The sequence below is a fragment of the Dendrobium catenatum genome, unplaced genomic scaffold, assembly GCF_001605985.2.
Source record: "Dendrobium catenatum unplaced genomic scaffold, ASM160598v2 fragScaff_scaffold_989, whole genome shotgun sequence".
In the NCBI taxonomy this organism is placed as follows: Eukaryota; Viridiplantae; Streptophyta; class Magnoliopsida; order Asparagales; family Orchidaceae; genus Dendrobium; species Dendrobium catenatum.
The window spans coordinates 2,667,900-2,685,934 of record NW_021319451.1 but is presented as its reverse complement, the minus strand read 5'-3'; the positions used below and the strand labels follow the sequence as shown (position 1 = coordinate 2,685,934).

The 18,035-nt window shown below is 34.3% G+C and overlaps 2 protein-coding genes across 2 annotated transcripts; both read left to right on the top strand.

Annotated features, from left to right (window-relative positions):
• Positions 1 to 6,056: 6,056 nt before the first annotated feature.
• Positions 6,057 to 7,573, top strand: LOC110101015 (organic cation/carnitine transporter 2-like). Its single transcript, XM_020828780.1, has 2 exons — positions 6,057 to 6,692; positions 6,941 to 7,573. The coding sequence occupies exons 1-2, from the start codon at positions 6,057 to 6,059 to the stop codon at positions 7,571 to 7,573; spliced, it is 1,269 nt and encodes a 422-aa protein (XP_020684439.1).
• A 7,977-nt stretch (positions 7,574 to 15,550) lies between these two features.
• On the top strand, positions 15,551 to 16,372 carry LOC110101028 (EPIDERMAL PATTERNING FACTOR-like protein 9). Its single transcript, XM_020828794.2, has 3 exons — positions 15,551 to 15,739; positions 15,830 to 15,864; positions 15,936 to 16,372. The coding sequence occupies exons 1-3, from the start codon at positions 15,655 to 15,657 to the stop codon at positions 16,140 to 16,142; spliced, it is 327 nt and encodes a 108-aa protein (XP_020684453.1). The 5' UTR covers positions 15,551 to 15,654; the 3' UTR covers positions 16,143 to 16,372.
• The last annotated feature ends 1,663 nt before the right edge of the window (positions 16,373 to 18,035 follow it).

The window sequence follows — 18,035 nt, the reverse complement described above, 5'->3', positions numbered from 1 at the left end:
AGCATGTAAATATAATTTATTTTAGTGGAATTGTGATTTTTAATAATTAGATTATTATTATGTAATTATTAGCAAGGTTTAAAATTGCGTATTCGGGTATTGACGCGTTTTTCGTTCGTGAGGCGAAGCGTAAGCCTCAAGGCGATTTGAGGCGTAAGCCTCAAAATCAAAAAATTGCGTAAACATAAAATAATAAATTTTGTATATACTAATGAGTAAATAATATATAAAACATAAAAATGCACAAGATAAATAGCAATGACATTAACATATCACAAAAGAAGTTAGGAACTCACTAGTCATTAGCATTATCATCACTCATCAGTCATCACTAAGGGGGTCTTCATTTGAATCATCATTATGATGAGCTGCTCTCTCCTCTTCCCCCTCTCCTATAGAGTCCAATATCTCCCAATCAGCTTCTTCTTCCTCATTATTAGTTATCTTCCTCTTCCCTAAATAGTAAAAATTTTTGAACAATATCATAATGAATAATAGTGTAATACATTAATAAAAGTTTAAGAAAAGAAAACTATATTATTTATATACCTTTTTTGATTTGTTCTTGAGTTGTGGTGGATGTGGATGCTTTAAGACCATCAAAGAAATCAACATTTAAATCTTCATCTTATAATTCAGACGGCATCACTTCAACTTCATCATCTACAAACCACTCATCATCAGATGCCACATCATCGCAAAGCAAAGGATCTTCATCATCCATTAATCCTTTTTTCTTCAAATTTTTATCTCTGAGTCTCCTATTATACATAATGTACACCAGTGAGTTCATCCTCAATGTCGACAAGCGATTTCTCCTCTTTGTATACACTTGGTTGTAGGTACTCCAATTCCTTTCACAGCCAGATGAAGAGCATGTCAAGCCCAAAACTTTCACAGCAAAACGTTGTAATTCTGGAGTCCCATCACCAAATTGAATCCACCACTCAACTGGAGATCGTTTGGCAATTGTATCTTTTGCTTGTTGTAATCCAAAAAAACCTTCTTTGTTCCTAAAAGGTACCAATTGCAAGTCAGCATTTGATCTTTCAGTTGCATCACTTATTAGACGATCCATGCAATGATATAATCCCAACTTTATTTCAGGGTTTGTAGACTTGTTCTCTGCATATTGATACTGAGGGTTTAGGTAGTAGCCAGCGGCATGCAAGTGTCGGTGAAGCTGTAGTTCCCACCTATCATCAATAATATTCCAAATTTCCCTAAAGCTTCCCTCACTGCCTCCTAAGTTGGAGGCAATCATCTCTTTGGCTTCATCCATAGCATTGTAGATGAAACCCATTGCAGGCTTCTTCTCAGCATCCACCATCCTTAAAACATGAACCAAAGGTCTAGTGGTTGTAATGGCATATAAGACACTTTGCCAAAATCTGTCATTTAAAACAATCTTTCTAATCTCTTTTCCCTCAGCCTTCTTCGCCCAAGCACAACTCAACCACTGTGTAGATGTGAACATAGCCTCTAAAGGTTGTCTGGCATCCAGCATGCTCTCTAAGGTCAAGTATGCGGTGGCAAATCTTGTTGCGGCTGGCCTTAGAATTTCTTTCTTCGAAAACTTTCTCATAAGAGCTAGAATCCAAGAGTGGTTGTAAATAAACTTGGTTATTTTTTTGGCTTTAGTGAGTGCATTTTTATGTTGAGGTAGATCCCCAAGCTTCTCAAGAATCAGATCTATGCAATGTGCAGCACATGGAGTCCAATACAAATGTTTCCTCTTCTCCATAAGTTTATTACCTGCAGCCTTATAAGAACTTGCATTATCTGTCACAATTTGTGCTAGGCCCCGTGGTTTTTCCCCCTTTTTCAGGAGTTTTCCACGTAAAAATCTTGGTGTCTCAAAAATGCTAGACCCTCTCTCTTGTCTGATTGCGTGCCAAATTTTCGTACAACGCCAATACGATAAACTTTATATTTCTCTACCGCCGCGAATACTCCTGGACGCAACAAAGTTGTATAGAGATATATTCTTAAAGAGATTGAGTGATTCAACAACTTATAGATAATACAAATACCAATGAGTAAAATTTACAAATTAGCTTACTATCAAAATTTGGAATTCATGGGTGAGCATCTTCGAGGTTATCTTGACCCAGTACCAAAAAGGTTAGGTGGCACAAATTAAGGTTGATTTTTGAGTGAGTTAGGTTACTCCTTATGAAGAGTATTGAAATGAAGGGAACATCTTTCCTAACCTAACAGAGCCACGATGATTCAAAATCAAAGCTAATCAATAACTTCTAATTATAGTGGACTTGTTTAGAAGATTGGTTATCTCATTAATTTTTCAATGTAACAGAGAGAGAAATTGAGAAAGTTCTAAAGGAAGTGCATAGGTGAGTATAGTGCCACTTAAGAAAAAGGAATTTATCCTTTCAATCCTCAAATTAAACAAGGGTGTTTAGCCATGTGTCAAGATTATGAAGTGATGATAACTTGGAAAAAAATTTACCTAAATGATTGTTAATAAAATAATATTTTTCATGTTTTTATGTCCAAAGAGTCCACTTTAAATTAAACTAATAATAAAATACTAACTCAAGGAACTTACCCCCTCCCATTATACGTTCAAGTAATCAAACATTATCGAGGCATGGGAAAAATTTTCTTACAAATTCAAACAGATTGGGAAACTCGCTTATTGATGTGATCCAAAGTAGAATGATAATGTTATATATTAGGTTTTTCCTTAACCTACTTACTTTGAAGTTAGCCAAATTTGAACCCCTAAAAAGTGATGAGATTCATTAAAAAAAAAATCCAAGTTACTTGGATATATAGGTAAAAATAAAAAAAGTTAACTAACTTGGTCGAAGTTACAATCTAGTTAAGTCAAAGGGAAATAATAGTACTCCCTATAGGCAAGCTAAATGCTCCATTAGCCAACCAAAAGAAGCATATTTTATGCTTCGAGATGTCACCTCCTTATCTAAGCTGAGTCAAACTAGTAAGTTTAAAAATTCTAACAACTTATAAAGACCATCACTCTATGATCTTGCTAGATCCTAAGGAAAGATGAGAAACTATAAGAAAAATTACACTTAATCATTAATTTAACTTGTCATATATTTCCCTCTACGTTTTAAGAAACCATGTGGGAAGCTGAGTGAGAAGCAGCTAAAAACTAGCACTTGCAAGAGTCAAACCTTTAAAGGTTGGTCCACCCATTATGGAAGATCGCTTTGAGTGGCACATGAGCCCCTTCTAACTAGTGAGTCTAAATAGCTACCCACAAGAAGATGAATTATTTAGCAAAAAGCAAGGCCCGTCCAAGGCAATGATGAGCTAAGAAAGTTTCTTCCCTGAAAGCTAGGTGACTTCCCCACCGCCTTTTGTGATAAGATTTACATTGGTAGCACACTATTTCCTTCTACTTAGTAAGTCAAAGTAGTTACTTGCAAAGGCCATAGTATAGTTAATGGAGTGGCTCATCTAAGTTGATATCATGTATGTGTTATTTAGTCCCCTTTCTCATTGATTACATTGCGTCTTCAAGAGGGTGTTTTTATTTAATAACTCATCCTATAAAGCAACCTATTTCTTTGATAAGTTAGCTTTCAAGGTTTGACATCCTTCTTAAAACTCTATTAAAGTGTGAAATCTTCTTTGAGGCAAGCCTTTACTTCTAGGTGTCCTTTTATATAAACTATCAAGTTTCCTATTGACCTTCCTATATGATTATGAGCCAATGTGTATGTACTGTAATAGTTAATTTAGTGGTAAGAATCCATGGTGGCAATGGCAAAGCTAAGTGATAAAGATAGCAATTAACTCCTTATCTACTTTGGTTGAGTAAACCAATGACCCACGTTGAATGTTTTTCTTCTGGGATGGATGTGTAAAAACCTTAAAATATGAAAAGTATTTTGAAAAATCTACTAGTAGTAAGTAGTAAGTGGCATTTACTCTGTATCTATTTTCAATTATTTAAGTCTAATATATTTTCTACATTTAAACATGATAAGAAGCCTATATATCTCGTTGAAGTGAACTTTCACTATATAACTTTTGGTATGTAATAGATGTCGTCAATATGAGCATTTTGATTAAAATATTTTGGAATTTCACTGAGTAAAATGTTAATTATGAATTTTTGAAGATATTACATATTTTGTAGAATTTTTTATATTTTTTATGTTATTGCATTTATAGTTGAAATGATACTATTGCTACTTAATGAATGAGACATTTACATTCAAACAAGGAAGTTGGCTATTAATAATGTAATTAATATGTGTTGGCTTTTAACATTTGCAAGAGATTGCACCCTGGTGTATGCTTTTTGTTGATGATATTCTTCTTGTTGATAAGACTAAAGAGGGAGTTGAAGGTAAACTTGAATTATGGAGATCAATCTTAGAGTCTATATGATTTCGTTTGAGTATATCTAAAATTGAATATATGGAGTGTAATTTTAGTAATAATTAATAGATCTAGTGGGGGTATTATAATCACTTTGGGTGATCAAGTCATTAATAAGAGTACACATTTTAGATATCTTGGGTCTATTGTTTAGAATGATGGTGAAATAGATGGAGATTTTATTAGTTGAATTCAAGTTGGATGGTTGAAGTGGAGGAATGCATAGGGCTTGTTGTGTGATAGAAAAGTCCCTCTCCAACTTAAGGAAAAAATTCGATAAGACGGTAGTGAGACCTGCAATGCTTTATGGTGCAGATTGAATTGGTCATTAAAAGAGAAGCATGCATAATAGTAAGTTAAGTGTTGCAGAGATGAGGATGCTCATGTGGATGAGTGGCTTTGCTCTTAGAGACAGGATACAAAATGAGCATATACGTAAAAAATGTTGGAGTAGCTCCAGCGAAAGATAATATTAGATAGAGTCGTTTTAGATGGTTTGGTCACATAAAACGATGGCCTTCCGTTGACCCGGTTAGGAAAGTTGATGTATTAGGTTTGACTTATGTTTAAAAAAATATTATATAAAAAAATTTTTACTTTTGTTTGTAGAGGCAGACCTAAAAATACATGATTAGAAATAACCTTTCTTTATTAGATTTACATGAGAATTTGACTTTTATTATGACACGATGGAGAAAAATGATTCATGTAGCCCACCCCACATAGTGGGATAAATGCTTTTTGTTGCTAATGTTGTTGTTCAAATTTCAATTGATTATAAATTTTTTATTCATTTAAAGGATTATAATAAGTATAAAAAATTCAAAAAATTTATTATTTTAGTTTTTAATTATTTTCATAACTTAATTTGAAATAATGAAATTATTTTTTAAAAAAATAATTTAAAAACTTTAGTTATTTTTGAACTTTTCAAAATAATGAAATTATTTTTGAAAACAAACCACATTATAAATATTTTTACCATCATTAAATTTTGATTGTTTCAAAATATTATAAAACAAGGAAATTTAAAAAATATTTGTTTTATTATTTTTTAATCTCCTTGATGTTATGAACCAACAAAGTTAAATTGTTTGATCATATTTGAGGACAATATCAACACTAACAATTATGAAAGATTTATCGGACTATTTTAAAGCCATTAAAAAATGAAGATAATAGTATATTTTCATATGTTGATATATTAGTGTTTTCATTATATTCTACGTAAAGAACTCATGATACAAACTCTTATTATATTCTTAATGAGCCAAAGATGTTGAAATATTTATGAATGTAAACCAATATATGTATTAAAAAACGTGTGTGTCATATAATACTTCTTGTTGGCATTCTAGTTTAGAATAGCTTTATTATTATTTTCTAAAACAAACTATATGAAATGAAGCCAAAATATACTATGTTTTTCAAATATGCTAATAGTTAAAGAAGCTTTCTCCATATATTTTTACATTGAAAAAGTACATTAGACAATTTTAGTAGTAGAAAATGTGGAAACACCTAGTTTCCAATATAACTAGCTATATTGTTACAAGTTATTATCAAAAAGGACCCTATTAATTAAGAATTTATGAAGAAAAAGTCGTTGAGATTTTCTTTTCTTTTTAAAGGCATCCTGTTTTCTATCTGAGATTTATCTCCGCAAAGCCAACAAGATGGATAAAGCTTCCTCATCACCGGCTCCTTCCACCAGTGAAATTACCGGCGGCCACACAATCGACATAAGCCAATATTTAAATAAAGGCACCGTAATTAGCTCCATCGATGAAGTCGTTGAACGCTACATGACCGCGGCCGCCGGCAACCTCCTCTTCCCCTTTTTGGCCTGCCTCACCTTGATATTTGACTCCCAACAGGCCTTCATCAATGTCTTCTCTGATAAACCACCGCCGTGGCACTGTACCTCCTCTACTTGCGATTTCAGCAGACCTTGTAACCTCCCATCCAACTCCTCCTGGTCCTACTCCCAACCCCGCAAAATCTCCACCATTTCTGACTTCTCCCTCGAGTGCTCGTCGCCGATTCGTTTCGCCCTTCCTGGCTCTTCCTTCTACGTTGGATGTCTTGCCGGCGGCCTCTCCCTTGGCACCCTCGCCGACTCCCGCCTCGGCCGCAAAAAAACCCTCGTTCTATCCACTTTAATCATGTCTATAGCTGCCGCCCTTACTACATTCTCTCCCAACCTAGCCGTGCCAACGTCGGAACCTCTGCTTACGTCCTTTCCACCGAACTCGTCTCCCGGCGCCAGCGCAAGCACGTCAACATTATCACCTTTATTTTTTCCACTACAGGTTTCCTCTCCCTTCCCGCCATTGCCTTCTTAAACAAAGCAAACTCCTGGCGACTACTCTATGTCTACACCTCAATCCCCTCACTTTTTTATTGCATTTTTCTCCATTTCTTCATGAAAGAATCTCCTCGTTGGCTTCTTTTGAAAGACAAGAGAAAAGAAGCCATTTAAACACTAAAAAAGCTCTCATCTTTAGAAAAAACAGAGAGCTTCTCAGACTTGGCATTGACTTACTCTGAAAAAACTAAGCCAGGAGGTTTATACTCTGTGGCAAGGATATTATGGGAGAAGCCATGGGCATTGCAGCGATTAGTAGTGATTTTGATTGGGAGCTTTGGCATCGGATTAATGTACCACGGAATGCTGCTCAATCTCTGGAACCTCAACGCCAACCTCTATATAAGTGCGGCGCTGAATGCGGTGGCTGAGCTTCCGTCGGCGCTTATTATCTTCTTCAGCTCTAATGTGATTAGCCGCCGCAGAACTTTGGTGCAGTTAACGATTGTGAGCGGTGGATGTAGCCTTGCCTGTGCGGCCATGGGCGGGTGGTCGGCGGTGGTATTCGAGTTGGTGGCATTCTTTGGGGCTTGTACAGCGTTATACATTGAGAGAATTTATGCTGTGGAACTGTTTCCAACATATGTAAGGAACTCGGCCATGGCGTTGCAGAGGCAAGCAGTGGTGCTCGGCGGGGTGGCAGCGCCAGCGATGGTGGCGCTGGGGAGGAGAGGAAAAGTTCTTTCTTTTGGGATGTTTGGGATAGTTATCATTTTTTGTGGGTTATTTATTATGTTCTTGCCAGAAACAAGGGGGCGCGCAATCAGCGATACAATGGAGGAGGAGGAGAGCAAGATGATGGAGGGTAAAATTATCAATAACTAATCACTATAATCACCATTTCTTCTATTATACTAAATAAAAAAAGGGTTATTGACACTGTACAAGAGTCGTGGACAACTCGTTGATGATCCGAGGCCGAGCAGGATCCCAAAAATTCTTTGGAAAAAGAATTCATCATTTAGAAATCAATCTCAAAATACATGAATATAATTACTCAACTCTTATTCATCTCAAAAAATCTCCCTTATTACAGGATTGGTTATGTATTTATAGACAAATGTAGCAACATATTAGACTACACCCAGTAGAAGAAAGCTCTAATCTTATACAATCATACTAACAATTAAATGGAATTAAACTAGTCTGAAGTTTAACAAGATTAATCAGCTTAGCTCCGGCATCGTGATTTAAATGCATATCACATAAAACTTCTATATTTAGAATATCACACACAAAATCTAACTTTAATTTCCTTATATTACACAAAAAAAAGCCTCAACATCTCAATAATAACATCTCAATGAAGCTATGGGAGAGAAAACTAGGAGTTAGAATGTGGTGATGGAGTGATAATTTTCATTTTTCACTTCAAAATACAGTAATATTCATCTCAAATAATAATTTATCTCCAACTAAATTCCATTTCTAACACCGAAATATATATATATATATATATATATAGGCCAAGGAGAGTTGTTGAGCTTCTTGTTTAGTCAAGCATAAATTATTTACAAATGATTGGCTTTTTCTACCACCCTACATAGAACCCAAATTACATAAAGTTTAATGCTTGTGTTACTATAATTATTTTAGTTTTAATATTTAAAATATTTTATATTAAAAAAAAAGAAAACTAACAATTTTATTTATGGGATATTAAAATTTATTTATATTTAATTAGTATGTCAAGAATAATTATCTAAATATTATATTTAAATATTGAATATAATTTTTATAATAAAGCGCATATATTATAATTTTCACATCATATCATAGTTGAACCTTCCATTGCCCAAATCCACTGCTATGACTCAAAACTATGTGCCCCGTTCAATAAGATCTATGCTACATTTTTATCCAATTAGTAAAAAAAGAAGATCACCCACAAAACCAAGCACCAATGTGATATCCCAATCTTAAGACACATTTACCATATGAACATGAAATGCGAAAAATTAGAAGGTCTAATTGTTAGGTTTCACAAAGGGTTTGAGTTCTTCTAAACGTGAAAACATAAACCTTTAATGATGGCTATTATATTCATCATCCATATGTTGAAATATATTGATATAGATCATACACTACAGGAAAATCGCTCATTACCAGCGACTTTCCGACGGCTTTCCAACATATTTCTAGCATAATATGTCCGACTAAATTTTATTTTCCGGCGGCATTATTCAGACGGAAATTGGCCCCCGGTATCGTTTCCTACGCGGTTTTTACTGGCGGAAAAATATCTGCCGAAAAGCTGCCGAAAATCTTAATTTTCATAGGAAATTCGCCAATTTTCGCCGGAAAAATCCGTCGGTAATAAACAATTTTACCGTAGTGCTATATATTATAGTGTATAAGATACATTGTACCTTGGGTATTGAGTTTGCCTAAACCAACTTTATCTTTACCTATTTTTCAAAAATACAATGCTCACATAATTCTATCTTGTCACTTTGTTCTTTTCAAAATCCCTTGATTATGTAAAACATATGAATCCTTTTGATTAATATGTCTAAGAATAAGATGTCAAAGTCTTATGCTATCAATTTCATTTTCATATAATACATCAATAAGTTGCGTTGACATTATTCCTGATAATGACTATAGACCATTATATCTTCTTCCTTTTGTATTGATCATAAAACATAGTATCATCTTTATCTTTGCCCCATTCTTGTATTTATAATTATATATCCAAACTTTCCTAGAGCAATTATCTATGAAAGAGAAAGTATCTTCCTCTTCCATATGTTGGAATAATTATAATTCTTTATATATAAAGAAAGAATAATAATAAAATTACAACACGAGTATAAAAAATTATTAGGACTACTCAGCCTCAGATCAAAAGAATATCGTCAGTCTACATGAGAACTCACCTCAAGCAAGCAACTACAACCTATGAGTTCATCGCAATGAAGCAAGTATGACCTATCAGCGGACATTGGCTTTATTAGCTATTCAAGTGGATGAATTTTTTAAGTTGGCCCATTAGATGACATCTTCAAGGTAACATTTATATTAAACTACTTTTTTGTGGTCAATTCTATAATGCTTAAGCCTGAACACAAACCTATAAACATGGGATCAAGGTTTGAGCTCAATTTATGAAATTTTTAGCACTCATGCTCATCTAAAAGAAATCTCATAGCTTCTCAATCTAAAGTTCTTATTTTTGTCTCTATTTTTTTCTCCACTTTTACTTAGTATTCTCAATATAGTTGGGTGTGATTTATAGACAATTTTAAATTTAACAAAGACACTCACACTTAGTTATAAATGATATAATATATGATATTATTGATTAAAAAAAAAACTTTATTAATAGGGTCACTAATGTCCACTCATATCAACCCACATCTAGCTAGGTGAACCAAGCAAGGGGCTAACCCTTTTAGCTCCATGGACTTCAAGGTTCATTATTTAATTTTAATGATAACAAATAAATGATTTGATATTCTAATATTTTCTAAAGATTACCCGGGCCTGTCGGCCAAGGCTATATACTCGTTGAATACATCAGTGTAGCGCGCGTGCGGCCCAGAACATCTAAGAGCAACACAGACCTGTTATTGCCTCAAACTTCCGTGGCCTAAACGGTCATAGTCCCTCTAAGAAGCTGACCGCGAAGGTTGAACTCCGCATAGCTAGTTAGCAGGGTGAGGTCTCGTTCGTTAACGAAATTAACCAAACAAATCGCTCCACCAACTAAGAACAGCCATGCACCACCACCCATAGAATCAAGAAAGAGCTCTCATTTTGATAATTCAACATATTCACAACTTATACATTGCACCTATCTACTTGATGAAAAAAGTAGCTATTAAATTAACTTTAGACTGATCAAGTCAAGTGCAACAGAGCTTTGGATACATATCTCAAAAAATTAGCTAAAGTCAATTGTGTCAAGTTCATAGAATATTTATTACACATTTTGATAATACTCTCACAAACAAATAATATTCCTTAAAAAAATTAAAATGCATAATTTTTAAAATACATTCATGATTTGATTTTAATTTTATTAAAAAATATATATGATTTTGATTGATATGGACATGGACGGCATAGATTCATAGATTCATTGATACCATTGATTCGGCATTGATTTGACTTGCTTCAATTGATTTATTGATATGAGAGATTAAGATTTATCGTATCGCTTTTCCGATTGATTTGATCGACTCGCTAGACTGGATTTGATTGATTGATTAATTTGACGGATTTATTGATTTTATTGATTTACCATATTGCTTTTCCGATTGATTTTCTCGATTTGATTGATTCGTAGATACCGGCACCGATATTGATATGGATTCTGCGTATTGATTCATAGATATTGGCACTGATAGATGTTGTAATGATTTATAGATATTTCTCTGATATTGGTATAGATGGTATCGATTGATAGAGACCGATATAGACATTGCTATAGATATGATATTGACATATGGATATTATTGATACGACAGATCCTGATAGGTTATTGATTTATCGTAGAATAGATTTCTTTAAGAAGCTGATTGTGTTGATTTCAATTGACCTGATGATTTCATTGTATAGAGGTTGATTTATTGAGTTGATTCGATTGTTCGATGGATTTCCTTGCTGATAAATAATTGACTGGAAGAATTAATGGATAAGATTGCACGATAGATTGATCTGCAAGTAGACGATCTGATATGATTCCTTTATATTGATGTGATTGATGTTATAGATGGATACGCTAAGTAAGACGACTAGATGACCGTATTGATGTTATCGATAGCAATAGATAGAGACTGTAGAGCTTTATTTGAGGTATTGATTTTGAGCTTTATGGATTTCTTTATTGATTCGACAGATGATATAGATTTATATTGATTGAATAGATGATATAGATTCAATGAATTGATTAGACGACTCGGTTGATTGACCTGATAGTATAGATAGTATAGATTGACCTGATAGTATAGATAGTATAGATTGATAGACACTACTACGTTGATTGGACATTGACTGACATTGACTAGGAGTATTTATTGATTTGATTGCTGAGACGTATTGATGTATCAATGTTTTTACTGCTGATTTGATTTATGCTGTATAGATTTGATTTCATTGACGATGGATTTCAACATTGCATAGACTCATTGACCATTGATTGACTTGATTTTATTGACCTGCATATTGATAGCATCGCCGTGCTTTGATTTCAGTTGTAGGCTTTGTGACCTGCTGGGCTTTGTAAGCTCATTATATGTGGTTTAAATTTTCAGGTCCGAGTAAGGCAACTGGAATGGAGTTCGATCAGAATGTCAGACGAATCCTTTCACTATTTGATTCTGGGGCATCACAGGAATGATCATGTCCAATATCCCACTCCTGCTCCCTCGTGCTTTGGAAATGATCAAAAAATGTGAAAACGATCAAAAATGTGGAGGAAGCACTAGGAATGTACGTAGAATGAAATGCTAGAGCGACTAGAGAGTGAGTGTATTGAGAGTTTGGTCATGATGAATTTCTCTCATACTTTGGCCCAAATTTAGGGCTTATTTGGATGGCCCAATCAATCAGGGATATTGCTTGGATGCATGTCAATAATCCCAAGTCGTTAGGATGAAGAGAGAGTGGCTTACATAAGTGAAAATGATGGGGTATTATTTTCAGGTAGAGGTGACCACCTAGGCTAGTTTGGGTTGAACCAGAGATTGGGCTAGGTTGGATCAACATCCAGAAAGCTTCTAGAGTGCACTGAAGAGGTTGGATGAACCTAGGTTCGACTAAGCAAGGTGGTTAGACGGGTTGACCACTAAGAAAGTTTGATCCTTAAGGTGACTAGTTTGACCAGTCATCTGGTCAAGGATTACTTAGGTGGAGCCTAGGTGTTGTCTGGGTGGTGGTGGGATGGTTTGCAAAGAGTTTAGAGGGATGGATTAAATATATAAGTGAAGGAGTTAATGTATGTAAGGTTTGACCACCTATAGTGGTTTGATCAAGTCAATCCCACCATGAGTTTATCCATGAAAGACTTGAGGTTAATACTTTGTCATGGAGTGGTCTTGAGGGTTTGGGATGCTTGCCTTGAATGCATGGTCTAGGTTGACCTTGCTTGGCCTAGTTTGACCAATCATAGGTCTAGTTGACCAAGTCGATCAATTGTTATTTGGGTCAAAGTGACTAGTCAAGTCCCATTCACTAAGGGTGATGTTCAGAGCAATTTAGTGAAATTCAATTGTGATCTGGAGTTTAGAGGTGGGATATAGAATAAATTGGGATCAATTAATTCATTAAACTTTTTTTTAAAAAAAAAATACACAAAGGATTACAATTTATATAAATTTGGGATATAAATAAAGATACCACTTTGTCTTCTAACTAAGATAAAATGCAGCCACCTAGTATAAAGATAAGGGATACATATAGAGAAGAATATGTTGATGTTACTCTAGCTACTCTCTTCCCCTCTCCATCATAAGTCCAAATAAATCATTTCTTACAATGACCAAGAGTTTCTTCTCTTGTTAGAGCAACAATCCTTCCTTTTGAAGAAGTTGAAGAACCCCTTAAAAGCACAAAAAAAAAAACCTATTTTCCAAAAGAAAATGTTGTGACCTATTATAAAGATATCACTTTGTCTAGCTAAGAGAAAATGTTGTGAGCTATTATAAAGATGGGGCTATACATAGAGAAAGATATATTATTATTTTTCCTATTGCTCCCTTTGCCTCTTTATATTATGAGCCCAAATGAAAATTATTCCTAGCTATAACCAAAACTTTCTTCTCTTGTTAGAGCAACACTTTTTTTTCCTTTTACAGAAGTCAAACAACTTCCATACAAGCACCAAAAAAACTTCATCATTTCTTTCTATCCATCTCCTCTCTTTCTATTTTCTCTCCCATCTTTGTTGCTTCTTATTGTTGATGCATTGACACGAAGGCTACCATTTCCTTATATAGTACTTAGATGTGGTATATAATAAATTTGAATATGTTAGGTAGATGGTGGTAAGTAGCTTCATGTTGATGTTAAGTTAAGTGCAATAGAGGGTGGTAGGTATAAATTTATTTGAGTAGGAGAAAAAAAAATTATTCATATCTTAACATATAAGCTATGTTTACTCTACTTGAGGAGGTAATTAGCTTAACTAGTTAACTTTATTTTTTCGTATGTAGATTACAGTCTTCCAATGATTACAATTTAAACCATATCAACTCTACTTTTCATATATAGAGATTCACCCTCATATATAAAGGATTAGTATATGAAATTGAACTAAAGTTCTAGTGTTGGAGAAGACAACGGTTCAGACTTTTGGAGAAGACAAACGTTCAGACTTACAACCCTATCCTATAAAAAGGGTGGCTCATTGTGATTGCCCTCATAATTATTTTATTTTATTTTATAATTCTATGCCGTTTACAAATTGGTTAAACATCCAAATCTAAGCCTTAAAAATTTTTCGATTAGGTCATGGAATAATCTATATTTTTTGTATTTATTTTTATTTTTTTATTTACAAATAATTAAAATGGTTTGAGCCCAAGTTCAATGTTCATTGTGCAAGTAGAAACAAAATTTTCTTATTGCTTAAAAGGGTTTATAATAAAGCCGGTGCAAAGGTTTGCAAAATGAGATAGGTGCAGTACCATAATTTGAAATTGCATAATTCGTTTTTTTATTAAAATCAAAATTATAATGTGGAAAAGTGCAAAATGTAGTGCTTCATCTAAAAAAATTGAACTTATGATATTCAAAGAATAAAAATGGCGCTAGAATATTATAATACAGATTATATTACGATTGGCTTAAAAATCATTGGAATTGCTTTGAGATTTGTACAATACAAAATTTTATATGCAAAATAAATCTAATGATCTTTCATATTCATGCTAATTGATTTATATTAGGATGCCAATGTTGTTGAAGTTAGAACTAACGTAGTTAGAGCAAAAATAGCATGAATAGAAGTGGTGAAAAATTTGCTAATAATAAATATAACGCCTTAAATAACACTCAATAATGAAAATTTTTGGGATAATTATTATTTATAAAGCATACCTTTAAGTGGTATGGATATAGCAAATGATGATAAAATAAAGGGGGGTTTACATATGGAGCGCTCAAAATTTTCTCATGTATATATTTAACATCTAAAGTTTATTGTTCATATTGTATACCACTCTGTCAACTTCTATTAATGACCTTCATGCAACCCCCTCAACAACGAAAAGAAAATTGTGATGGGTTGCAACGGGTTCTCGTCAGACAATGAAAAAGAGATAAGGAAGTCATAGCAGGATCTCAACGACACAAGTTGCAACGAGATATGGTTGGGAAGGTGCTTCACATGACCGATGGCATGCGCACCGGCGAAGGGCGACAGGATCTTGCTAGTGTAGAGTGACAAGACCAATAACATGCGAAAGATGACGAGTTCCATAATGGAATCCTAATGATGAGGTTTAAGAAGTATTATTTTTTATGTTATTTAAAGTTTTGTTTATTATGTGAGTAAAAAATAGTTGAAAACAAATTTCATTAAAATTTCTTCTGAATTTCCTCTCATTCAATTCTTCAAATCAAACAGTTAGAAGTTCATGAAAACAGAATGTGTTGTCCAAAAATTCCCTTTAAAATTTATTAAAATAATAAAAGTAATATGAATGGAGAAGAACAAACTAGGAAATGCAACCTTATCTAAATTCAAAATTTAAATTAAAATAAACATAAAAGCTAGACCAAAAATATAAAAAATAAAAAAAAATATTGATGGGTACTTCAGTCAATTAAAAGTAACCTTTCAAGGATAAAGCAATTCCCCTCCCACAACCCCTACCTCTATATTTTGCCTCCATACTTTCCTCCCACATCCCTACACTCATTCCCATCTTTTTCTCCATTATACCACTTAAACAACAGCTATGAAACCCCTCTTCATCTTCCTCTCCTTCCTCATTCTCTACCTCTTCTTCTCCTTTACTCTCTTAGAAGCCTCACAACACCAAGGTCTCTCTTTTCTCCCAATCAAATCTTCTTTTTGTAGTCTTTCTCTTTACCTTAGCTTGAATTTTACAGTATTTTCATTCTAATTTGCAGCTCTTGCTGTGGATGCGCTTCAACTTCAACCAGAGGTTAATTGACTTCAGTAGATATTTTTTTCTTTCTTTCTTTCTTTTATGTTTACTAGTGTATGATTTCATAGGATACAAGAAGAGAAAGGAGTAGTTGGGAACTGAAGGAGAAGAGCAGTGGTGGTGCAAGAAGGCTTCTGATAGGTTCCATAGCTCCACACTGTACTTACAATGAGTGCAGAGGCTGCAGGTTCAAATGCCAGGCAGAGCAGGTGCCCGTCGACGCGAATGATCCCATGAACACTTCTTACAGGTACCTCTGTGTCTGCCATAGGTGAGCTTAACAAGGTTCATGAAAGAAAGTAGAGTGGAAGAGAGATAAAGGAAAGTTAAGAGAGAGAGTAGTGAGTTTTTGAGAGAGAGAAAGAGGGAGATGTTCGTAATTTAATGAGAGTGATTAAGTTGTAGTTTTGCACTGATGTTTTGTTAGATTGTTTAGTTGTTTGAGAAGGTTTTGCAATCATATAAACATATATGGTTTTTCAAAATTATATATGTTCTTGTTTCCTTTTTGGTGCTTTGCTCGTCACTGATAGATTGATAAAAGCTTTATATAAATCTTATCATTAAGGTTTCGTTTGAGACGATTTTCTTCCTGCTTCTTAAAGCGATTTTCTAGTACAAAAATTTTAGCCGCTTTAAGAAGCATGAAGAAAGCTGTCCCAAACGAAGCTTTGTAGAATTTTCCTTTATCTGTTTTTCAGCTCTTTCCCACCTCTCTTTCTCCATCTCTATTTATCTCTTATATTTATCTTTAATTTTAATACAATGGATATTACAAAAATAGATAAATTTTTTGCTAATTTTGAGAAAATTTTATACTGAAAAACTATCTTTATAATCAGATATACTAACGTACGATAATTTTCAAAATTTTATTGTTCAACTTCTCAAGACTAAAATATTTATAATATTCATCAAAGTTTTCAAAAAAATTATTTTATCCTTCTATTTTTTTAGGATATTTAAGTCAATTAAGACAGACTCACACACACAACGCATACACAAGGCTCGAATTCAAGACCTCTTGGTTGGGAGGCCTAAGCTCCCAACCAAGCTCCCAACCAGCAGACCAAAATGAGCTGCGTATTTTCTCATTGTGTGGGAAATTAGCTAAAAAGTTTAAGAAATTTATGACTCTCTTTCACTATTCTCTCAACATACATACACATTGCTCCAAAAGGATTTACTACTATGAAATAGTGCCGTTAGTCAAAGGGGTTATAAAGATAAAACTGAAAACTTGTCTGGTCCTTATTGTATGCAGTGGCAATCTTCTTTAGTTTACAGAGCTGCTGTTCTATCCTGCAGATTCGATTCCTTGTGCCATTGGCAGTAATTTTTATTTTTTTTTTTATATTTTGAGGGCAGAAATATGAATTCCATATAAATACGAATGGATTCAATTTTTTTTTCAATAGTAATGCATAACATTCAAAATTTTAACATTTACATGTTTAACATCTAAACTTTAATACGAAATCATAACAGAGACGGATATGTCGCAACCTGGATCGTATCAAACGATAAAGACATGAGGAAGTCGCAGAAGAATTTCGATGGAATCAACGATGAGTGAAAGAGGAAAAAGAGAAATCAAATGCAACAATGAGATCTCGCTCATTATGGGTGTCGAGACAGGCAGCGAGTAAATATAAAGAAATGAAGAGTTGAGGTCGGAGATCTACATTAATAACAATGCAACAAGTGCTGCAACATATTTATATTCTGCATTTCAAAGTTCATCACATGGGACCGTCGGCACATCAAGGAAGACTCATATTGGCGAAAGGGTAGGGGGTCAGTGGCGATCGGTAGCATGTAAAGTGCAACGGCAAAAGGCGATGAGACCGACGATATGCTTATGGGACTATATCAAGAAGTTTTTTTTTTTTTTTTTTTTTTTGAATGGATAGAAATAGGGGTGTCAAAGCGGGTCGACAGATCGGGTTCAGGTCAAATCCGAGTTGACCCGGGTCTAAACAGGTCAGGTATTTCTACCCGAACTCGACACGCACGAGTTACCGGCGCGACCCGACATGACCCGCAGGCCGGTTTGATTCAAAAAACGGGAGTGCAATGCGATGTCGGTGTCGTTGCAAAGTCTGCCTGCGAGTGCGTGTCGTGCGTCCGTGAGGCACGGCAGCGATGGCCGATGGAGTCCACCAGAC